Raw genomic sequence first — 25,336 nt, forward strand, 5'->3', positions numbered from 1 at the left:
ATACTAGGATACCAGATCATCCATCCATCTATCCATCCATCCATCCATCCATCCAATGCTTACTGAGCACTAGCCACATGCCAGACACTGTGTTGGACAGTGGGGATATAACAGGAATGAAACACAGTTGCTTGAGGAGCCTGTGGTCGAGTGAGCACTGTGCCATGCACAGCTAATTCATCAGCCCATTTTACTTAGAGCTAATTTTAAATTTCTAGTCAACTTAAGTTTGAAGGAAGTTGCCTTGATTTTTTCAGGTAACATCAGTTCTTGCTTGACTGAGTTCATATTCATACCATCTTTTCTACTTTGGACCTCCAAATATTTCCATGCAGGTAATCATTCTCTCTCATTTTTGTTTTAGAGAAAATCACTTTAAGATTAACTCTTTCCACAGCTACCAATTGCAACCTTCCCTGTGTTCTTCAGAATATTTCTTCATCAAGTTTTCTTTCTTCTTCCTCTGTCTTTAATCTTGCGTCTTTCCTACTGTATAGAAACATAATGAGTTGTACCCCCGTCCTGGCTTACTTCTCTCTTTCCTACTCTCCTCAAATATTCCTATGAGAACCTCCCACCCCCACGTCACTCCCACTAATCTGCCCATTACCTTAATGCCTCCAAAATCTGATTTCTTACCCACAGAATTATTAAAGCTTTTCTAAAACCAAAAATGAACCCCAATCCTTTAATCTGATTTCCTTTTCTGTCTTGTTGCTCGTCAATGATTTCTTTAAATCTATCAACTGACAGTATTTATTACATCCTTTAAAACATTCTCATTTTCAAGAAGCTACACTGCATTGTTTGCATTTCAGGCTCTGATTTCTCCAATTTTGTCTTTGTTGGCTCCTTATTTTTTATTCTCACTCACTAAATGGGGACCTAAAGTGGCTGTTTTCAACTATCTTCTGCTATAACAGGTAATGTCACTAAAGAGAGAGCCTCCTTTCTTTACCCGTTTCTGGTCATCACTTTCATCAAACTGATCAACTTTAAGGACCACAACTAGCCCATGTTTTTCACCAGAGCCAACCAGTAATTCATATCCCAACATTTGGGCTTGGGTTTGGGTGAAGAGCCTTGAGCCTAATCATTTACCAGAGCTATACCCTGGAGTAACAGGCCCTTGCCTAGTTAATAATAAAATAGTATTTTAAGTTTCACATGCTACTTTCCCCAAATAGATATCTCTTTTATAACCCCCTAGAGAAGAAAATCTGTGGTTTGATAGAGAACCATCTTTTTTCTCCTCTTCTCTTTATTAGATTTAAAAATATTCTCAAATAATACTTGCTTCTTAAGACAAGTCAAATAATACAGAATTATAAAAAGAAAAAAGTAAAATATTCTTCTTTCTCTTTTCCATATTACACTTATCTAAAGCCATCCCATTAAGAAATGAATGTATGCATCTATACCTTATCAAAAACACTTTTAGGCTGGGCATGTTAGCTCACAGCTGTAATCCTAGCACTCTAGAAGACTGAGGTGGGTGGATTGCTTGACCTCTTGAGTTTGAGACCAGCCTGAACAAGAGTGAGACACTGTTTCTACTAAAAACAGAAAAACTAGCCACGTATAATGACAGGTACCTGTAAACCCACTCAGAGTCATATATCCCACAGGTTTGGACAAATGTACAATGACCTGTATCTGCCACTGTAGTATCATAAGGAATAGCTTCACTGCCCTATGAATCCTGTGTTAGCCTATCCATCCCTCCCTTTCCCCAACCTCTGCAACCACTAATGTTTTTACTGTCTCCATAGTTTTGCCTTTCCAAGAACATCAAATATAGTCAAAGGTCAAAACCTTTCCAGATTGGCTTCTTTTACCTGGTAACACTCATTTAAGTTTCTTCCATGTCTTTTCATGGCTTAATATTCTCTTTAGCACTGAATAATATTCTATTGTCTGTACATATCACAGTTTGTGATCCACTCAACTACTGAAGGACACTTTGGGTTCTTCCAAGTTTCGGCAATTATTAAATTGCCATCGACATCCATGTGCAGTTTTTGTGGGCCCTAGTTTTCAACTTATTTGCATAAATACCAAGGAGCATGATTTCCAATTGTCTTGTTGCCAAGAGTATGTTTAGTTTTGTTAGAAACTGACAAACTATCTTCCAAAGTGGCTGTACTATTTTGCCTTCCTACCATTAGTGAACACACATTCCATGCTCCACATCCTTGCTAGCATTTTGTGTTGTTAGTGTTTTGTATTTTGGTCATCTAACAGGTGTATAAAGGTATCTCATTGCTGTTCAAAATTCCCTCGAAAGTCTTTTGATATGCTTACTTGCCATCTATGTATCTTTGTTCAAATGTCTGTTCAGGTCTTTTGCCCATTTTGCGATCACATTGTTCATTTTCACATTGTTGAGTTTTAAGAGTTCTTTGTATATTTTGGGTAACAGACCTTTATTAGCTATATCTTTTGCAAATATTTTCTCTCAGTCTGTGGCTTGTCCTCTCATACTTCTGGCACTTTTTCAGAGCATAAGTTTATAATTTCAACGAAGTCCAGCCTAGCAAGACTTCTGTTTATAGATCATGCCTTTGGTGTTGTACCTAAAATGTCATCACCATACCCAAGGTCACCTAAATTTTATCCTATGCTGCCTTCTAGATGTTTTATTGCTTTACACTTTACATTTAGGGTTAAGATCCATTCTGAGTTAATTCTTGAGAAATGTGTAAAGTCTCTGTCCAGAAATCTTGTTCTGCAAGTAGACATCTAGTTTTTCTAGCACCATTTGTTGAAAAGACATTCCCCCCGTCGTATTGCTTTTGCTCCTTTGTCAAAGATCAGTTGACTATATATGTGGGGTGTGGGGAGGGGTCTATTTCTGGGCTCTCTATCCTGCTCCACTAATGTATTTCTCTATTCTTTTGCCAATACTGCACTGGGTCTATTTCTGGGCTCTCTATCCTGTCCCACTAATCTATTTGTCTATTCTTTTGCCAATACTGCACTGTCTTGACTCCTATAGCTTCATAATAAGTTTTAAAGTTGAGGAGTGTCTTGTGACTTTTACTTTCTTTCAATTGAGTTAGCTATTTTGGTTCTTTGCCTCTTCATATTAATTTTAGAATCAGTTCACAGATATCCACAAGACAACTTGCTGGAATTTTGACTGGGATTGTGTTGAATCTATAGATCAAGTTGGGGAGAACTGACATCTTAAAAATATTGAGTTTTTCTATCCATGAATATAGAATATTTGTCCATTGTTTAGTTTTTCTTTGGTATCTTTCATCAGAATTTTAATCTTCCTCATACAGATTATGCATATATTTTGTTAACTTTATGCCTACATATTTCATTTTGGGGGGTGCTAATATAACCGGCAATGTGTTTTTAATTTCAAATGCTACTTGTTCACTGCTAGTACATAGCAATATGACTGGTTTTTGTATAGTAATCTTCTATTCTGCAACTTTGTTATAACCACTTCATAGGTAGTGCATATACCTAGTAATAACAAACTACTCCTTGTCCTCCTATCCCCTGTATATCACTGCTTTCATTTTATTTATACATAAGATTAAATAAGGACATATATATATATCAAATACATTGTTGTTATTAGTTTGAGCAAACTGTTACCTGTTAGATCAATTAAGAATAAGAAAAATAAAAGTTTCTATTTTACCTTCACTTACTCATTCTCTGCTGTTCTTCTTTTCTTTGTGCAGATCCTAGTTTCTGACCTATATCATTTTCCCCCTCTTGGAAGAACCTCTTTTTATCATTTCTTACAAGGCAGTTTTCCTAGCAATAAATTCCCTCTATTTCTGTTTATCTGAGGAAGTATTTATTTCTCTTTCTCTTTGGAAGAATAATTTTACAGACTACACAATTCTAGGTTGATGTTTATTCCCTTCTGCACTTTAAATATTCCACTCCCTTCTTGCTTGGTTGGTTTCTGAGAAGAAGTCATTGCAATTCTTATCTTTGCTCCTCTATAGAGAAGGTGTTTATTCTTTCAGGATTTTCTTTATCTTCGATTTTCTTAAGTTTAAATATGGTATGACCAGGTATAGTAAGGGGGGTATTTTACTTTTGGTGGGGGTTTTGTTTGGTGTTCTCCGAGCTTTCTGGGTCTGGGTTTGGTGTTGGACATTAATGTAGAAGATATTCTCAGTCACTACCCTTTAAATACTGATTCTATTCCTTTTTTCTTCTCCTTCTGGTTTTCCTACTACATGTATTTATACCTCTTATGGTTGTCCTCCAGTTCTTGAATATTCTTTTTTGTTTTTAAATTTTTTTTCTTTTTGCTTTTCAGTTTTGGAAGTATCTATACTGTTATATCCTCAGGCTCAGGGATTCTTTCATTAGCCCTGGTCAGTCTACTAATGAAGTGAAGGTATTCTTCACTTTTTATAGTGTTCTTGATCTCTAGCATTTTTTTTTAACTTTCTTAAAATTTCTGTCTCTCTGCTCACATTAACTATCTGTTCTTTTATTTTGCCTACTTTTTCCACGAAAGTTCTTTCTATATTAATCATAGTTTTAAAAAATACCTGGTCTGATAATTCCAACATTCCTGCCATATCTGATTCTGCTTCTGATGCTTGTTTAGCTCCTTTAAACTGTGTTTTCTGTTAGTATGACTTGCAATTTTTTGAAGATGGACATGACAACTAAGTAAAAGGAACTGCAGTACCCGGACTTTTAGTAATATAGTGGTAAGGTATTGAGGGGACAGAAAGTGATCTATGGTCCTGACCATGTCTCAGTCGCGTGGTGAGCCTGTGTGCCTGCATTGTGAAATTCATAAGCACTTCTCAGTTTATTTTTTATTCCGTCCTCCACTCTTACATGGGATGAAATGACTAGAAGAGGCTGGAGTTGTGTTTCTCTTCTTCCAAGGAAGGTGAGTTCTGATAAAACTCACTAGGTTGGTCTTTGGTAAAATAGTTTCCTCCCAAGGGCAGTTCTTGTTAACAAGCTTCTTTGCTCCTCTCTCTGCTAGAAGCCCTAGGGGATTTTCTTCTAATATGTGCTGTGAGACCCTGGTAAAGCTCACAAAAATGGGAGGGGGAGGGCTCATGACTGGAATTTTTAACTGTCAAAATTGTTTCCTACCAATTCATCAATTACAAGTTGGGTTTCTCCACCACCATCACCACCACCACCACACTGGTTCCTGGGGAGCTCATGCATTTCTGTTCTGCTTAATTGTCCAGATGTCTGTCTCTCCAATTTGTGGGGGAGAGAAATCCTCTCTGTAACCTCACTTTTTTAACAGATCTAAGAAGAGTCAAGTTTTCAGTTTGCTCAGCTTTTCAATTGTTATTAAGATGGAGTGGAAACTTCTAAGCTTCTTACATACCCAACTCTGATAGATTTTTAGAAAGGTTTACTATGAGAGATGGCAGAGAAGTAGGACAGCAGTTAAGGGAGTTATAGAGCCAAGAAATGATTTTTTAACTGGGAAATACCAGAGTAGCTTATATGGTGATGGAAATTATCCAGAAGAAAGGGAGACATTTATGAAGCAAAGACGAGAGAGAAGATAGTAGGTGTTAAATCTTCAAAAGGTCAGTAAAAAGGGAATCTAGAGCACAGAAGGATGGGTCAAACAACGTGCAGAGCAGGGACACATCTTCCATCACACGGACACTAAAGGTAGGGTGCTCCTGTATCATTCTAGTTTCTTAATGAAGTGTGAAGTAAGAACATTATCTGTTTAGGAGGGAAGGACAGTTTCAATAGTAGAAATAACATAGAGTGTAAGAGAGTAGGGCAAACAAACCTACTAGGCAAACATAATTCCCAGGCAATTGTAAAAGCCCATTTCAAGATTTTGGTCTGGAATATAAAGTTACAGAAGTTAGCTAACTGTATTATACAACAGAACCTCCACAGTTGACCATCTCTTTAAGTGGACCTAAGTTTCATAGACTGGATATGCACCACACATACATATCAGTACAGTAGGCCTAGTTCCTGATGTCAACACTTCTGCATGTTGACCAGTGTGTTATGGTCTCGTGGGTGGTCACTTTACAGAGGTTCTACTGTATAATACTCTGCAGCCATGTTTGGCTGGCTGCTTGAGTATAAGTGAGAAGAAAGTAAAGAGTAAGTTGGGTTTTGCTGAACATGATGGAGTGAGCTACTGCAAAGCAATGGAAAGTATTTGCAAGGGAGTGATTCCAGTGTCTGACCATGAAGAGCGGAGTGATGGATCATGAGAAAGGAGGCAGGTCAGTAGATTAGGGGACATAATGAGGCTGAAGCATAGTTGGGGTGTGAGTACCTATCTGAACCAGAGATCAGCAGGTGGGGTCTGGAGTGCAGGAAGGTCTCGGGATGCTGACAGGTGACATTTGTGAAGTTATGCTATGGCTAGTAAAGACAAAACCTAGAGTTGAAGCCATTGTACCATTTAGAACTTTTTACACTAAGCAACAAACTGACTTTGCCTAACTAAAGCAGAAGAGGCTAGGTAGCGGAAACACTGCAGTCAGGGTGCCGCTCCTGCCATTGTCTAGGGCTGGAGCCTAGACCTCTGCTACCAAGAACCTCATCTTCATACCTGCCTCTCTTAGCTGCCTGGGCAGCCAACTCCTCTTGCTTGAGCCTAGGTCACCTCCTTTTCTTTGTTCATTTCTGCCTGAGGGCAGAGAAAGAGGAGATAACCCTCCTCCGGCTTCCATAGTAGCAGAAGGGGGTCTTGCCTCAACCAAAGCTTACACAGAAAGAGCGTTCTTTAAAACTAAGAAGGGATCCAGGCAGATAGTGGCAGTTAAAAAAAAAATGTTTTTTAAAAAGGACAAAGGTAAAAGATAATTTTTTTCCTTTAAATCATGGCAGTTTGTGAGGAATTGAGCTGAGACCAAGAAGATGACTAAGTATGAAAAGATGACCTACCATCTTGAGAGTGAAGGCACTGTTCTGGGTACTGGTAAAAAAAAATACTGAACAAGGGTCAGGCATGGTGACTCATGCCTGTAATCCCAGCACTCTGGGAGGCCGAGGTGAGTGGATTGCCTGAGCTCATGGGTTTGAGACCAGTCTGAGCCAGAGCGAGACCTCATCTCTAAAAATTATGGCATTATGGCGGGCACCTGTAGTCCCAGCTGCGTGGAAGGCTGAGGCAAAAGAATCGCTTAAGCCCAAGAGTTTGAGGTTGCTGTGACACCATGGCACTCTACCAAGGGTGACAAGTGAGACTCTATCTCAAAAAAAAAAAAAAAAAAATGAAGAATACTGAACAAAAAAGATCAAATCCATCCTTTCCCACTAGAGTCCACCTTCTATGAAGGATTGAGCCTACTGGCTATTTCCAACATGCTTTGCTTCCGCTGCTACTGCAGAGCTAGCAGGACAATACTGTGATTTCAAGAATCTCCTTTGCTCCGGTCACTCTTGCTTGCTAATCCTTGAAGCTATTTCGGCAGAACTCAAGATCTTTTCATTTACAATAAATAATAAAGGGCTTAAGATGCTAAATACTCTGTTGAGGCAGAACTAAGAAAACTTATTTATTTCTAAGGTATATCAGATAAGAACAACAGCAGCAAACACATGCAGTATTAAGCACAGCCAGGCATCATCTTCACACATGTTACTTAACTATCACAACAAGCCTATAACGTAAACACTATTATTATTCATATTCTACAGATAGGGTGAGCCAGGAAGTATGGATCTAGTAATGACTTAATACCACGGTATTTCCTCATTTTTTTTAAGCCAGAAAGGGGATCTAAGAGCAGGTATACACTAAAGGAAAAAAGCAAGTCACCAACCTACAGAAAGGGATACACTGGTCTGAAAGTGGCCAAATGAGAAGCTGAGTATGTGCACAGAGCAGGGAGGCGTAACGCTGCAAAGGACCATCGATATTGCATGCCTGATTGATGGTTTGGAGGATATTTTGTTTGTTTTCTTAATTAGGAGAACTACTTTTTGTCCTCAATACCAGGTGATCTAAAGGAAGAAAAGAAGAACAGGAAGACCGTAAGAGTAAAATCCCGGATGACCAGAAGATGAGAGTGCCGACAGTACCAGTTTGGAACAGAACTTGGGGCCTACCAAATAAGCTGAAAAAGACAGTAACCGGCCAGAACCCAGCCAGGGCTTCTTCAGCTTCCTAGCTAGGTGGGTGGGAAATTTGGGAGTTGCCCAGGAAAGCTTGAGGACCATTCATGTCCTCAAGAAAAGTAATTTTCATGGCTAGGGTTTGGCAACTCATCTTGCCATCACAACCCTGTGTAAGAGACAAAATGGTAACTCCCTATAATTTCACCTACCACAGAAGCTATACATTCATTCCTAAGTATATCCTGCAAAGACCCCAACCAAAGCCTGCTTTATCAGAGCTCAGAGTTAGATGGCCTCCAGCTACTTCAAAATGCAGCCACATGCTCCCTGATATCACAGTCTTATTATGCAAGCTTCTTCCTCAACCTCAGAGGACCCTGGAGAACATGCCACTGCTGTTGCTTCCTAGCCACATTTTAGAATAACAGAATAAAAAAAAAAAAATGCAGCTTCAATTGGCTCCAGTTGGTGTGAATAATAAGCTATGGTTGTCAGATTCTTGGAAAGCTGCCAGCATGGTCATTAACGGGCCAGATACTAGGCCCAGTTACAAAGAGGATAGTGAACACAATTTTAAATGAGGTCGATGTTAAGGAAATTTTAAATGTTGAACTTGGGTTGGGCTGAAACCATCTATGCATTAGAATCTTTCTTTTAGTAGGTGCTCTCTAAAAGAAAAAGGATCATTTGGGATGAGGGGAAATGAAGCTTTCCTCAATTTTAAAATTAAATTATGCCCAATTAAAATGTGGTCCTTTTTGAGGGCTGTGATGGAAGAATCTCAGCTTTGACAAGCTGGCAGTAATCCTTGTGATCTATTTTACTGGAATATATATTGTCATTGCAAAAATAAAACATACCACAAAACTGGAGAGCAGACCCTGCCTGTAATCATTAGACAGACTGGACCAAGTGCTTCAAGCCTTTGATGCCCTGACATATTATTTTCTGGATGGTGTCCAGCAACCCAGTGCAGAATAGCTTTTTCTCTACTGTATCCAGATGGCAAATGGAAGAGATCAAATTCAACTCTTTCAGGGTTAATCTTAATGGATGTGAAAGGCTGGCTCCTCTACTGGTTTTTCAGGGATCTTCAATACAAAAAAAGGCCTTTGAACAAAGAGACAAATAATTGGCTCCCCACCCCCTCCATCCCCTTTAGAACTAAACCGTGGATGTGGTAATCTGGTTCAAATCGATCTTCGGGTTGAAAAGAACAGCCAAACACCTGATCGGTTCTAATCATTGACACTCTCATGACACTTTCTGTGAAGTTCAGATGAGTGTTACTCTTAATATTCTGGAAAGCTCTTTTTCTCCCTCTTCAAGCAAAAAGTTTTACTCTTCCTTTATTTCCTTTGAAACTTTAACCAAACGTATGTGTGCCTTTTTCTAAATGTTTAGCCAGTGTCCCTGTATAGCAAGATTCTCACACCCTCACTGAAGCCCTGAATTTCAGAATCAGCGAATGGGAGCCTTACGAGTTGGTGCTACTGTGTAAGTATACCCTAGAACTTTGCTATAAATCCATTTGTAATGGGAAAGAATATGGTATGAAGGTCTGACTCATTCTCCAGATAAGAGGTTTTACAAACTGAAGTGCCAGAAATACCTCATTATTCACATAAAACTCCCATGGTGTATATCCTAAGATCAGCTTTGCAGTTAAGTGATAGTGGAGGCAACAGTGAGGAAGAGGGCCCAGTATTTGAGAGAGAAATAAGTTTACCTTCTGAGTCATTCCATAAATCAGAGATAAGTTGATTGGAAGTAAGAGTTCTTAACCTGGATTTACGGACTTGTGAAATTGTACACGTATTAATAGTCTTGAGAATGCAAATACACATTTTTAAAGGTAGAAGGTACACATTTTAATCAAAGAGAAGAGTGACCCCTCTCCTCTTAAAAATACGAGAACTCTGAGGACAAGATTTAATTGAAACAAGACTAGGCCCATTAACATATCCAAAGAAAGAACATGTCCCCTTTTGAGGGCTGGAAGCCTAGAAAAAACAGCTCTACAGAGAAAGCCCTGGCCTAGTGTTTAAAAGAACTACCCAAGGGAGATGGTGCTGTGACACAGGCCAGCAACATGCTGCTCAACAAGCAGGTATGTCCCACACTGGAGATGGATCTTTGGGCTGTTACAGCTTGATTATCTGAATGAGTGGGGCCTAGCCAATGAGGTGACTCAATGAACTCCCTTACCTCTATTCCATACCCATCGAGCTATCTTACTAATAACTTGGCTCCCCATTTGGGTAGTGAGTACACCAAAAACCCAGACTTCACCACTATACAGTAGATACATGTAACAGAATTCAACTTGTACCGCCTAAATCTACTAAGATAACAAAAAATGGCTTCCCAATTAAATTTGCCTATAAGTGGCTACTATAGTAATCAGTGAAGAAAAGTAGCAGGTACTCTTGATCATTATACCTTCACATGGGATATCTGGGCTGTGTGGGTACGTGCATGGGCACGCACTTTTGTGCTTTGTGTGAGTGTGAGTGTGCACATATGTTGATTTATAAAACATCTTCCTAACTTTGCTTCCAGGATGTCACCACCTTCGACTTTTTCTTACACCTATCTGGATGATACTTATCTTGTCTGGTTTTTCTCATCATCCCAACCTCTCAATGTTGGAACGTTCCCCATGTCAGTACTTGAGCCTCTTCTCTTTCTAAACGTACTGCTTAGATAATCACACCCAATCTCAAGGCTTTAAGAACATCCATACAGAGGACTCCTAAATGTCTATCTCCACCTACACCTCTCTCCTGAGCTTTGTCTCATGTATTTACTTCCTTCCCAACATCTCTTGCTTAGGTGTTCACTAAGCATCTAAACTTAAATGTCTAAAACTCAATTCCTCGTCTTCCCCAAAGTCTTGCTCCTCTTTACCATCTCAGGAAGTGACAAATTCATTCTTCCAGTTGCTCTGCTCGGACACCTTGGAATCACTGTTGACTCTTCTTTCTCTCATTTAGTTAGTCAGAAAATCTTGTTGCCTCTACTGCCTTTAAAATAAATTTAGAATTTGATGTTTACACTAGTCGAAGCCAATACCATCTCTTGCTTGGATGTTATACTACTCTCTTGCTTGGATGTTATACCAGTCTCCTAACTAGTCTCCTCTATATTCCACCTTTTTTTTTTTTGAGACAGGATCTTGCTCTGTCGTTGGGCTAGAGTGCAGTGGTGTCATCCTAGTTCACTACAACTTCATATTCTGGGGTTCAAATGATCCTCCTCCCTCAGCCTCCTAAAGTGCTAGGATCATAGGTATGGGCCAGCCTTATTCTATTTTTAAATAAAAGCCAGAGTAAGGCTTTAAAATTTATGTCAGATCATGCCATTCCTCTGAAAAAAAACTTCCCAACTCAATCCCAAGAAAAGACAAAGTCTTTACAATTGCTTCTAAGATTCTTTACGATTGTCCTTCCCACTTCCATCCTCCTACCATAACATCATGACCTATTACTATAATGGACATCATAATGCAAAACCAACCGAAGGTTAGGACAATGGCTCCCCACCCCAGTTGTTGTGTGTGTTTTGTTGCTTATGGACAAGTTAGCTAACATTCATTTTACAGATCCTCAGCTGTACTATCTTAGAGAGTTGTTATAAGAATTAAGTTAATATTTGCAAATAATTTATAAAAGCATCCAACACATAGTGTGTGCTATATGGAATTTATTAAGTGAAGAAAATGCTCCTCTCTCTATGCCACACCGGCTCCCTGCTGGTCTCCAAACATTCATTCTTCTTTCTTCTTCTCCGCATGCTTTTCCCCTGGATATCCACCTCACACATGTCCTCACCACCTCAGGTCTTCTGCTGACAGTCACCTTCTCAGAAGCCTTTGCTGACTACCCAATTTAAAACTGCAGTACCCCTCGACAGTCCTATCACCTGCCCATTTTGTTTTTTCTCCATATCATTTACTATCATCTAATATACTGTATATTTTAATTATTCATCACTTGTCTCTCCTATTGGACTTTTTGCCTGTGTATCTCACTAGTCTATCTAGCACATAGTAAATGCTCAATAGTGAATGAGAGACAAGGAAAAAATCCCACTAAGTGGCACAGCCAAATAATACTAGGCCGAACAGGGTTTTTTAATAGTTCAGGAGACAGTTGGGTACAAATGGCCCAAATAGCCTACATGATGATATTAAGTGAGAGCAGGGTAGATATGTACATTTCTTCAGTCATTTGAAAGATGGAATACTCTTGAGTACTCTTCTAAATGGATTAAAAGATAAAGAAGCTAGCTCACTTTCTACCTCAAATTCCATTATCCAAAGAGTTCAGTTATCAGGGGGACTGCCCATCCAATACATCATTACATACATTTGTTTGACCACTTCAACTTTAGCCACTTATTCCCACAATGTGCCCTAGACAATGTCATCATACGGAATTTTTAAAATCATAAATGTCAACATATTCTATTCCCTCTATAAACTTCTACCTTTCAACTCTTCCATCCTTTTCATTCCCACTATATCTGCTCTTTAAGCTCACTTAGAAATAGCCCCTGGTTTTCCCATTTTTTCCTGGTGCAGGAGTTGCTATCTAACTTCTCTTTTTTTCTTTACACGGCCTGTCCCACAGCCAATCACTTGGACTATGCTCCCCTGATCAGACTCAGTGCCCCTTGCCATGTGTCCCAACAGCCAAGCAAAGCCCTAGATCAAGGGTAGGAAGCTCATTTTTCACTTTTATGACTTATTCACTGAGGGGTTTGGGTGAAAAATCTCAAAATAATATAGAATCTTTTTTAAAATCTAATTTATGTTTTTAATTTCCATTAAGCTCTTAACACTGCTTATCACACCCTTTTTAAAACTTCTGTAATACTTACAATGTGCCTGGTACTGTTCTAGATATTTAAAAACTGTTAACCCATTGAATCTTCACAGTAGCCCTCTAAGGTAAACATTATCATTGTCTCTATTTTACAGAAGAAGTAATTAAGACACATAAAAGTTAAGTGACTTCACAAGGTCACACTGCTAGTAAGTGGTAGAGCTTACTTATCTAAACCCTGGCAATCTGGCTATAGAGGTCAAACTTTTTACTCTATGTTCTTCTTCAGCATAGAGATGCAAAAAATGAGGCCTAGAGAGGTTCAGTAAGTTGCCCAAAGACACCTAGTTATCAAGTGGAAGACCTTTAGTTAGAATGCAGGGGGTCTGACTTCAGTACCCACCACTAACCCACTAAGCAATACCATTTCCCTCAGGACTTAAGCCCTCTGAGAGGATTATACCCAACAGGCTTTGGACTTCCTCCATTTCCAGGTCATTCTCAGCAAACTCATCTTCATCCACAGCCGCATCTATCCTTCTCCCAGTTCAGCGTTGATTTGTCTCTCCTAGTGTTCAGGCATTTGCTCTGGATTGCATTTCTTCTGTTTTTTTTCTATCTTTTCCCTGTATTTTCAACCTCTCTATCTTTACTGGCTCTTATAGTCATGCTTAAGTTCCTTCCATCCTAAACGATCTCACCTCCACAAAGTGTGCTCAATGAGGCCATTCTTTATAGCTCCCTTCATAAACTCCAACACTTCCTTCTTGATCAAATGTTCAAAAAATCCAAACTTTACCTCTTCTCTCACTATAATTAACTTTTAACACCACAACTCTTCTAAAGTTATTGTTGCTAGTATCATTAGTGACACATCAACTGTAAACTTCAATGGATGATTTTTAGTCTTTATCTTATCATACAGCACTAGTTTGCTCTTCGTTTATTCTTTGAAATTCTCCATCCCCTTAGATTCTTTAGATCTATACTCTGAGTCTTACTATCTCTGTCTCCCTTTTGAATTCCTCAACTCTGGCCTCTCTCCCAGGGTTTACCTAGAGAGGTTAAAAAACCCCTAATTTAGAAAAGAAAAATTTAGAAAAAGAAAATTTAGAACCCCTCCCCACAACATCAGTTATGTAGATAATATGGCACATTTATTAAACTAGATAGTCCTTCGAAGCAAAACTATGCTCAAAATAAAATCTTTACATCATAATCCTGAACATGTCTACATTTTTCTAAAAAATAGTTAGCAAGCTTCTGTATGAGATAAAAAGAGGTAGCAAACCCCAGTATATTTAGGCATACCTGTGAAAAATACAATTAGAGCTAGAGTAGCAATAAAAGTCAGTTATAGCAACAAGATGGAAAGCCATAGCTTACTTGGAAAATAACTGAAATAAAATTGGTATTATCTTTCAATCACTTATAAACATCTGGATACTTTAGGCAATAATAAGATCACTTATTAACTGAAACAAACACTGAAATATTTTGTAATTAAATACATAAAAACATACATAAATGTATGGTTTCAATTTAACAATCTTCTTAATGGCAATGCTATGCACTTTCTTCAGTGTTATCCTATTGATTTTTTCACTGAGTTCATTCACTCATTAAATACTACTAAGCTCCTTCTGTGATGGGAATTATTATGGCAAAGATTAAGGCAATAACTCATTTTCTTGCAGTATGGTTATTACAGCCAAGAACCAACAAGAAGAATGCTTCCTGTCTTTCTGAACTGGTAGTGGCCTCCAGGAACACACCCCCTGGGGAGGTCCCCCTGCTGAGTGGTAGACTATAGCTGCACCTGTAGCATAAGGTATGCTGAGCTGTTTCCTGCTGAAGTCTTCACAAAAGGTCTAAATGAAAAAAGGCATGCTCTTCCATATGTCCTAAAGCAAGTGTCTATAAACAGAGAAGGAAGTATTTATTTCTATAAAGGTACAAAGTCCTGTAAAATTTCAAGATTGCAGCCATCATTTTCAGCTCCAAAGTTTTTTGTCTGAAGCTGAAACTCTAAATATGAGTTTTGCTGTTGCAGTTTCTTTCTCTCCCCCACCCCCCTTTTTTTCCTCATTCATTCAAATATCAGGCATGTTGCTTGCTATTCTGAATCATTTTATGGAGGTATAATTGGCATGCAAAAAGCTTGATATATTTCTCTTTTGTTTTTAAAGAATAATAGGTGAAGAATAATAGATGAGAATGGAAAGGACTTTCTGAGAAGAGGTAATAGCATAATAAAGAAGTAAAAGGGAACAGCTCTGAACAAACTTGAAAATTGTATGGACTCCAGGGCAGAGGATCCATGTGAGATGGTAACAGCCTAAAGAAGTATTCCGGATCCAGACTGTGGAAGGTCTGGAATGTTGAGCTATGGGGAGTCTGGACTTTATGAGAAGCCCTCAGAGTTTTCTGACAAGGAGAAAAAAACATAATTAGAGCCCCATGTTTGAGAGCTTATTCTGGTCAGACTAATTTTTGGAGGAGCAGTGAAAGGGGAAGAATAGCTAGAGATGGGGGAAATCCTAATAAGGTTGCTAAAGGTAGAGGAAAGAAAAGCTGCTGAGTAGATTAGGGACAGCAGAAGGTCCACAGCGACCACCTGCCTACACTGACCACCTCCCTACACTGACCATCTTCTGACACCGACCACCTCCTTATTTGACCTAATTTTCACAGACTGGACGTGCACCACATGTATCTATCAGTCCAGCAGACCTAGTTCCTTATATTGACCACTTCTTTTATCAGCACAGTAGCCTAGTCCTTATGTTGACCACCTCCGTATGTTGACCAGTTTGTTACAGTCCCTTGAGTGGCCAACTTACAGAGGTTCTACTGTATTACTGAGGAAACAGTCATTATCAAGCAGAGAAGACCCAGCAGGTGCTGTGTCCCGGCCAAGCATATATATGGCAGAATCTCAAATCCACATAAAATTCCTCCAGTGTGAGCATTATTATTAAAATCCTGCAGATGAGATTTAGTGAGGTCAAATACCTTGCCTGGCATCACATAGTTAATATGTGGTAGAACCAGGCCTGACTGATCCAAATAGTCACGCACTTTCCATTTTACCACTCTTCCTCTTAATGAATTGCCAGTCAACTGTAAGATGACAAATATAATGTTCATATGAATATTTAGCCTCTACAAATTGCTTCTCTGAGTTATTGAGTCTGGATTTTTCATGGAGTGGTGGCATGGGAGTAGCTGGAAAATCGCCAGTCACTAGAGAAGCCAAAGTTGCCTGCAGAGATTTTTCTCTATAACCAAGATGGGTGTGTAACTGGTATCCATGGAGAGGTCACCCTGGCTCTCTCCCTGGAACTGGCACTTAGTCTTAATATCTCCCTTGAGACTCCACATTACTACTCCACATTTACCTGTAGCCTAAGAGACCCTTCTCTTTTCCAGCAAATTTATGAATTACCGGCTTAGACCCCCTCCCCTTGGAAGGACAAGAATCCTAATCAGGGATTTGAGTAGTTCCATTTCCCTTCACTATTACATTCTCCTGCTCCCCAAAAGAGGTCCAAAATAGCACAGCAAGTACAGTGGGGCTGAATGAACATAAGGTAGAATGGTCCTCGTAGAGTCTCCGTGCATGGAAGAGTACAAGGGAAAGTTCATGAGAAGCCCTTAGTTTGGTGCATAAAATCAGTGCTGTTCAATATTACTAATTTTAAAGCTTCATCAGCATCCTAATTAAGGTAGTAATGGGTAACAATTCATCTTTATACCACACAATTACCAAATTACAGACCTCTTTAAGAACACTTTCAATGACAACCCTTCAGAATAAAACTCTTCCTCATCCCCTACAGAAACAGCCAACACTAATTCCTTTCCTTTCTCCCACCTCCCCAGTTTGTACTTCTGCTACTTCTTGAAGAATGTACTCTTGCCATAAATCCCAACTATACCCTAGATAGTGGTCCCCTGGTCATCCATCAGCTTCAGCACTCACCACCTCCCCTCTGCCTGCGGGGCTCTGTGCAGGTTGACCTTTTGGCTACAGAATGTGCATAAACAGAACTTCCTACATGCACCTTGGGACTCATGTGTTAAAAGCCCTTATTTTATACAAGGTAATCCTAGTGGCAGTAGCCAAATAGAGACATGGAGATAAATTTACAAGACAGCTTTGCTCCTTTCTCATAATTCATCAAGCCAAACAAGACTGTAAGAACAGCAACAACAAAGGATGATTTATAATTTCTACCCTGCATGTCACCATACCAAGATATATAAGTGGTTTCATGGAACAGATTTAAAAGTTGCAAGGCAGTTATCAGCAAATTAACATGTGTAATTTGTTTCAGAACATACCACAGTTAGTGCACAGGGAATCAGGCTAGCTGGGTTTACATCTTGGCTGTGACAACTGCTAGCTATGGGACACTGGATGAGTTATTTAACGTCCAAGCATCCTCATCTATAAAATACAGCTAATTGAATCTACTTCATTGAGTTGTGAAGATTAAATGAGCCAATGAATATTAAGTGCACATGATAAGCATCCAATGAATATTTGCTATTATGAAGACATACTCCCATTACCATTATGTTTAATAATAACTGAAATTATATCATAGTCCTATCATACCAGGGCCATAAAATGAATTAAATATTAAACTAATTTTAATACAAACAGGAGAATACTCACTGAAATAAATTAGAAAAAAACACTTAGTTTAGATTCATCGTCATTTCAAAACTGGCAAGAAAAAAAAAACTGGGCGTGCGAGAGGTACAAAAAAAGTATAAGTTTTTGATGGCTAAATAGGGAAACTCTTGTTGCCCTCAAGATTAAATGAGAATACATAAAGCATTTTAGAAACTATGAAGTGCTGTATTAGAATAAGATATTATTAATGAAGAGAATCGATTCCACTTGAAAATATTTTATAAGGCGAGATTATTTTATTTTATACTTTCAACTACCTTACTGAAAAATCTACAACTGTCATTCCAAGGAAATGGGACAAGAAACAACCTAACCAAAGATATTCCGGGCTCCGTCCTCGGAAAATTTGCCTGACACTGTAATGAGTCGCAGTCAGAACACGATGACAGGAATGCGAAGGACAAACTGACATCCCTGCATGCTGGTGGTGTTCTGGCAAAAAGAGACGGGGATGTAGAAGTGGGAGTTGTGAGGATAACCATGGGGTAGAAATCAGGTTTGACTCTGATTTGGCTTGACTCTGCCTTTTGGAAGCAAAGATGCAAAAAGGCAGCCCTTAGCCAAGCAGAAATAGGTTCAACTGGAAATGGAGGGATAGCTCAAGAAAACCCACAGGCCAGTAGGAAAAGAGACCGTAGATGAATTCTGGTAACCGATTAGAGGTCCAATAGACCTGAGGGGATGGGACAGGGCAGAGACCTAGATACAACCTTGCTTTACTCAGTAAGCAGGGAGGTTAAGAAAAACTGTGTGAAGGCCTCACCTGGAGATAAAAGATGGGATCTAGAGAAAAAAATTATAAATGCCTGAGCAGAGTTAAATTAAGTCGAGCTGGAGTGAGTGTATCACCTCTGTGCCTGCAAGTTACCTCTCTGCTTCTAGTGTCTTACCCTGTGGTAGCCCAACTTCTGCTTGAGTGAGTAAATTTAGGCGGAAATTTAGGCGGAAGACAGGAGACTTCTATTCAGGAGACTGAACTCCTGAGTGTTGGCTGTAGAACAGAATCAAAGCAGAACTGGTGTGAGTGTTCTTTTTGAGAAGGCGAGAAGCCAGGTTAGCTTAGTAGAAGAGTGACAGTGAATCCAGAGCACCATCTTTGTGCACAAAGATCAGTATATTATGCGAAAATAAACTGTGACAAAGAAAGACGGAAGGGAAAAAAAGATAAAAGAAAGTCGTCTGAGCTATTACATGTACTCGCTCACGTAGCTTAAGATAAACAGGTATGATATTTTAGTTAGATAATACATATATATATCAAAGTAACACTCAAACCACTCATTTACAATGTAACTCCTTAAAAATAATCCACTCATCACATACAGTCATGATCAATAAACTCAACTGGATATTTAAGGAAGCTGCGGTATTTTTCAAACTATATCTAAAGAAATCTAAGATTATGTGGCACCAGCTCAGGGGGCCACTGGGTGGTGTGTAGGTGGGTAAGAAGGGAGCAGGAAATCAAACAAGCAGGGCTGAATTCTCCTGCTTCTTAAATCAGAAAAACTCTGCTTTTATCTGTTTTATCTAACAAGCATTCATGTAAGAGTTCATTTGTAAGAAACTACTGTTGGGTAAGTGGGAATAGCATGGTCATGACAGTTTGAATCGTGTCACTGCTATTTACTAGCTCTGTGACTTGAGAAAATTACCTAATTCCTCTGAGCCTTAGTTTCCTCTTATAAAATGGGTAGACTAATATTAACAAGAATGTTGTCACAGTAAATAAGATAAAAGATGTATAGCACAGAGCATAAGGCTTTAGCATATAGCAGGTACTAGCTAAATGTTAGCTCCTCTTCTACATTTTAAAAATATACATGTCTCCTACTTACATGTGTAAAGATACAAGTAAATATGTTTGTACATGCTCATAATTACACATATACATACACAGGGTGTGCCAAAAACTGTATACACATTTGTTGGAAGTAAAATCAATCATTCCCCAAAGCTTACAAATTGCAGGCAAAATGGATGTGTGTAGCCCGTCTAGTTACACTTGACCAGTAATGGTACCTGCAATTCAATTTTGAAAAGTAATGCATAGATAACATCTCTTTAAATGTGTATGCATCTTTTGGGCACACCCCGAGTTATAGATACACGGGTAGGTGGGTAGACGGATGCTTGTATAAGCTTCTACAGACATCACCTCTACAACTGCAGTCATGTACAAGATACACTGAGAAAGGATTTGCGGTCAGCAGTATCACTCTCGTCCATGTTTCCATGCTGTGGCTGCCGTAGTAGCTGCTAGCATAAATCCTCAGCATTTATTTACTATTCCTCCTCTGTATTTTCAGCAGTTACTATCTATCAGTAGTTTTCATTAGCAGCTCAAAGACATTTTTCAAAGAACTACAATATTATCTTTTACAATAAGCTAAGTCAGTTCACAAGAGCAACCAACTTAAGCAGATCTTAAACAAACTGGTTCACTGATTTAAAGGAGCTTTAGAGTGGATCCAAAAATCACCCTTGTTTACCATTTAACAGAAGCTCAAAGAAATGAAGTAGCCTGATAAAACCGACAATCTTCAGCTAACAAAATTCACGATGACGACAGCAGCTCTGAACACTCGCCACGCTCACTCGCTTATACTACATGAATAACACATGGCAGAAAACAGCTAAGGGCAAGGTCACTGGGAACATTACTCCAATTTAATGTCATTAAGATCACAGAAACTTACAATAACAAATACTAATTGCAAAATATGCAATGAAACATCCACAGTAAATTTTACCATCCCAATCCCACCATTAAATAACTGGTGACATTGTGAGAGTTACTTAACAAAAGGCTATTTCCTCATGTTTGAAATAAGGTGCTAATGCCACGGCCTTGTTAGGAACATCTCTTCCATGATATTGTTGCCAAAATCCATAACCTTAGTCTACTCATGAAAAAACATCAGGCAAACCTAAACTCAGACACGTTTCACAAACTAACTCACCAGTACTCTTTCAAAGTGGAAAGGTCAAGAAAGACTAGAGAAGTACATATTATGGATTAGAGGACATGTGACAATTAAATGCAACGTGGAATCCTGGACTTGATCCCAAACCATGAAAATGGCTAGTGAAAAAACTGGTGAAATGTGAATTAGGTCTCTAGCTAAATTCCTAGGATTATACCAGTATTAATTTACTGGTTTTGATAATTATGAATATTAAAGGCAATGCTTGGTAAAGGTGATATAGCTTTAATTTAGAATAAATACAGAAATTCTCTGTACTAATTCTGCAACTTTGTAAATCCCAAAGTATTTTTAAATAAAACTTTTTTAAAAAAGTTTCATTGTTGTACTTCTCAGCCTTTCGCTCAGATCAAGTATAAAAAAACTTTTGTTGTAAGAACTAAATACAAGATAAAAAATTTAACATCATGTCTGCTTTTTTGCAGGCATGATTCCTTCATGGCTACCCTTTCTGATTGTTAACAACAAGAACACTTTAACACCGCCTGAACCCAGGCTGGAGACCACTAGCAATGAAGCATGTTGTTGAACCACAATAAAATGTGCCTACTTTATACTTCAAATGAATGACTTAAAATGTTTTTTGCAAAAATCTACTAACCACCAATATTTCACCCCTTGCATAATACAATCACGAGTTAGTGCTTAAAGAAGTTGTGGATTCTGTGTTTGGTCAATGATGACAGGCTTAAATTTACCCAATTCCATCAGCATTTAAACATAACATGTCAGAGTGCCATTCCTCTGACTCCGGGACTACTCTCATCTCATCAGATTTCAACAGTTTTCAGTCAGGCAACACCTGGCAAAATAAACCATTTTCATATAAATTGTAGACATCCTATAATGAGTACAACAAGACATGCAGTTACTCTATTTTCTAGTTTTAATTTTAAACTTGAGTTTACGTCTATCCTTGAGGGGCCAAAACCCTGCAGTTGAGATAACGAAAGATCTTCAATGCCACCTTTTTACCCAAGATTTTCTTTAAACAAACAAACAAAAAATATCCCCCCAAATAATAAAATAGGTTAGGAGCCACAATGCTTTATCAGTCACAGTTCTAACAAAGCACTGCTATGGCTGCTTGGTTTCTCAACTCAGGGATTAAGTGCACAGCCAAAACCACTAAAAAGTAACTGGGCTATTTCTTGGGTTTTGATAGAACCATCCATGTAATGAAAATACATTTCTTTGTATTATACTATACTCTTTCAAAATAATTTTTGTTTTCTATAAAGGTTATGAGATATCATAAAAATGTCTACTGCATCTGGTTTAAGAATCCAATTCTTCCTTCACATATTTCTGCATCTGTTCACAAAATCACTTAGACTTCAAAGGAAGCTTTTCAAGAGAAAAAGAAGATACATACAGGAAAAGTGGCCATAAATTTTTAGTAGTCCTTTTCTAAGGCCATTTTAATAACAGCACTGTAGGACAGGTATCTTTCTCAAACAGTATTAATAACTATAGACTTGAATGGAGATTTATGCCTTCAAAACTTTTCTCTAGTTATAAAAGTGATATATCTTCAAATCAGAACATATTAAAAACAAAGAATGCGTAAGGAAAACTTAAATCACTTTTAACCCCCTATTTAGGACTAAAACAAAAAGCAAAACAAAAAAATTAAAAATAATTGTATCCTTCCGGTCTTTTTTTCTATGTATATATTTATATATAAGCATAGTATTGTAATCACACTATAAATGCAAATTTGTATCTTTTCTCAATTAGTCTTTCAAAATATCATGTTCAATGACTGAAATTAGATGTAGATTTAAAAAATACATTCAAAATGATGCTACTCAAAGCTAAATTAAAGGTTTGGAGACATTAATCTGTTTTGGAAATTCTGCCTCTTGAAACAATCTAGATTAACAATTAAATTTAAGAACAAGCCTATTCATAAATGTCACAGAAACAATACTAGAGGTTTAAGAAATTTTTTCTTTACCATTTATAATGATTTAGTGTCCCAAATTTCCCGGGGCAGTCATTAGTGAGTTCCAGTTTGTTTTCTTTTCTCTTGATTTTCTATTCCCATGACATTCTCAGTTCTTTAGTTTGGAATAAGGAAAAGTTTGGGTCTAAGGCTCAGTTACTTTGATAGCATAGGTTTCAAAATGCTGTTAACTATAAATAATCAACTAATTCTGATTTTGCAGAAGCAAACCCTCAAACTTCAAGGAGAAGAATATTTGATGGATTTATCCAATTTTGAATCAATTATTACATAACATTACTCCTGAAACCTAAAATAACATCTTAATAGTTGTTGGCTGACAAAGAGCTTTCTGTCATATTATGTCCTTTATCCTTGTGAGAATCTTGTGAGGGTCACATCAATAAAGAATATGGAAAAATAAAAAGAATATGGAAGCTCAGAAAATTTATAAGATGAATAGAAATATAAGTTGAGCTTAAATCTGGGTTTTCACTATTATTCTCGCTGTCTTTACTTTGGCTTCATAACCATGAAGTCATAGATTTTACAACACTTGAAGGGACATTTGACACGTCAATTAATCCAACTCTTCCTCCCATCAATTTGCTAAATAATCCCAGAGATTGGGACTTGTCTGTTACACAGCTGTCAAGTGGCAGACGGAGCCCTGGCCCGCGGCTTTCCTAACTTTCACTGCAGGGCTACTTCCAATACACCAGATACAATATGACGTCCTCATACCTACTCATCATGACAATAAACATGCAAAGGTGCCAGGAAATTACCTAGGTAATCACAGAATCTCGGTTCTCTCTAGTTCCCAGAAGATATGTCCATAAATAATGTACGTCGGTGTTTACCACTGAAATTGCATAAGACTTCTGGCGCATCCCTAAATAAGTAAAAGGGTATTTCCTCTGCCCCTTTTTTGCCATCAGGGCAAAATTTCAAACGTGCCGGGCCGCAGGCCACGCCAGGCTCTCAGTACACGACAGTAAAGGTAACAGCAGGCTGTCAAGCGCTGGACGACGCACTTTGGCAGCTTGCTGTCATTCTTTCACAGAGCTTGCTAGACACAAGACAACATGGGGCAAGGAAGAGGAACCAGAGTGGAAGACGCACTGACACTTGCAAGTCAGTGTTAAGTATGTGTACCACACTGCCTGAGAGAGGTGAACTGCCCAATTCCTAACACGTCTTCTCTAATTTCTCCACTGGCCCCTTGACTTGCTGCTGGGAAAGAAGGATAAAAAGACAAATGGAACCAGAGAAAAGAGAACTGTCTAGAAGTCTCTGAAAACTTGACACCAGAGGTTGGCTTTCCGCGTTGCCCGGCAACAGCATCGGCGCAACCCTCCCGGAGCAAGAGGCGGCGATCACCAGGCCAGAAGGCCGCGCGCTCCTCCCACCCGGGAAGCGTTGCGTCATCACGTATCGCTGCAATGTCTCCACGTTCTGAATAGGAGGGCAGCGATAGGCGAGTCGACCTTAGACGAGAAATGGCTAGTCCCGAGAAAACGGGAAGAAAGAAATAAGTGGAAGGAGGGGTGGAGAGTGAGAAAGACCTGGCATGATGGGAGGCTGGCGGGAGAAGGGCAGTCCTCGATTACCTGGGGAGCGGGAGCAACTGCCTGTCCTTTATGAAATGCCCGGATGAAGCTCCAGCACCCACGCGCCTTCCGCATTGAGGGCAGCGCCATCTTGAGGAGGGCGGAGCCGTCTTCTCCTGGATGACGTCTGCTCAGAGAGCCACTCCCAGTCCTGCTCCGCCTCTAGCTTTCTGCGCATGACCGAATCCTCCGGGCGCGGTTGCCGCGCAGGTGGAGCCAGGAAAACCGAGTGGGGCTTGACTTTAGTGATTTCTTTGGATTCCTTGCCTTTGCGCAGGGTTCCTGTACGGGAGATCCCTTTCGGGGATTCTTCTATTAGCTCTTTGGACTGAGAAGAAAGTCCAGTAGGCTGCCTTTCTGATCCTAGCTGTTCAGAGGCACCTTTTAAGAAGTTCTAGGAATGAGTCCTCCCTTTTCTCCGTAGAAGGCAATGATACGTGGCTGGGTTAAATTCGGTCTGCAAAGTTTCTTGAACTCTACTTGTGCTAGGCGCTGAAGACGCCAGGAAAGGCATATCTTGGCGTCGATAACTGTGCAGCGGGTGGGGTAGCAGATAAATAAAGGATGCCCACTATTTTAGATGTTTTAAAGAAGCAAGTGACAGTTTGGGAGCGGAGGGGTGGTTAGGACTGTGGTGCTTCAGTCTGGTCAGGTAAGGAAGGCTTCAGGAAGGTTTTATCTGGTGAAAGAAATTGTTTTACTATGGGTTAAATTGTGAGAAGTGTTAATACAGTTCTCATTATTCTGCTAATACACCTAAAAATCTCCCAAATCAAGAATCTTTCAGTAAAAATATGTATAACTGGAAGGGATTTTGCCGTATTTATCCATCCAACTAATATTGAAAACTTTGGCGGGGGGGGGGGGGGCGGTTAGGAGGTAAGTTGTATAATAAATGCCTTTACTTATTAAGGAGTAGCAATCAAGCCAGGTAAGACAAAATTTATTAAAACCATACAGTAAAATCTAAGTGTACAAAGTACTGGTGCAGTTCAAGGATAATTGTAATTTAGAATTATAGGAAGGAAGGATAAAAAAACTAAGGAAGTTAAGTTTCCTTCTTGCAACAAAACTGTTTGGTTTGAGCTGTTAAATTTAAGGTGCTTGTAGTACTTCCAAATGCGATGCCCATTAGATAGATGGATTGGTGTGGTCCTCAGGAGAGTTTTGAACTAAGGGAAACTGAG

At 39.0% G+C, this 25,336-nt stretch overlaps 1 protein-coding gene across 1 annotated transcript in view; it reads right to left on the bottom strand.

Moving 5' to 3' along the window:
- The window catches only part of WARS2 (tryptophanyl tRNA synthetase 2, mitochondrial), a 112,688-nt gene extending 87,937 nt beyond the window's left edge, over nucleotides 1–24,751 (bottom strand). The window contains exon 1 of the mRNA XM_053592012.1: nucleotides 24,150–24,751. Within this exon, the coding sequence (XP_053447987.1) occupies nucleotides 24,150–24,239 (90 nt within the window). The 5' untranslated portion in view covers nucleotides 24,240–24,751. The remainder of the gene's footprint in view (nucleotides 1–24,149) is intronic.
- Nucleotides 24,752–25,336: the final 585 nt, after the last annotated feature.

Source organism: Nycticebus coucang, chromosome 5, assembly GCF_027406575.1.
Source record: "Nycticebus coucang isolate mNycCou1 chromosome 5, mNycCou1.pri, whole genome shotgun sequence".
NCBI classification, from domain to species: Eukaryota; Metazoa; Chordata; class Mammalia; order Primates; family Lorisidae; genus Nycticebus; species Nycticebus coucang.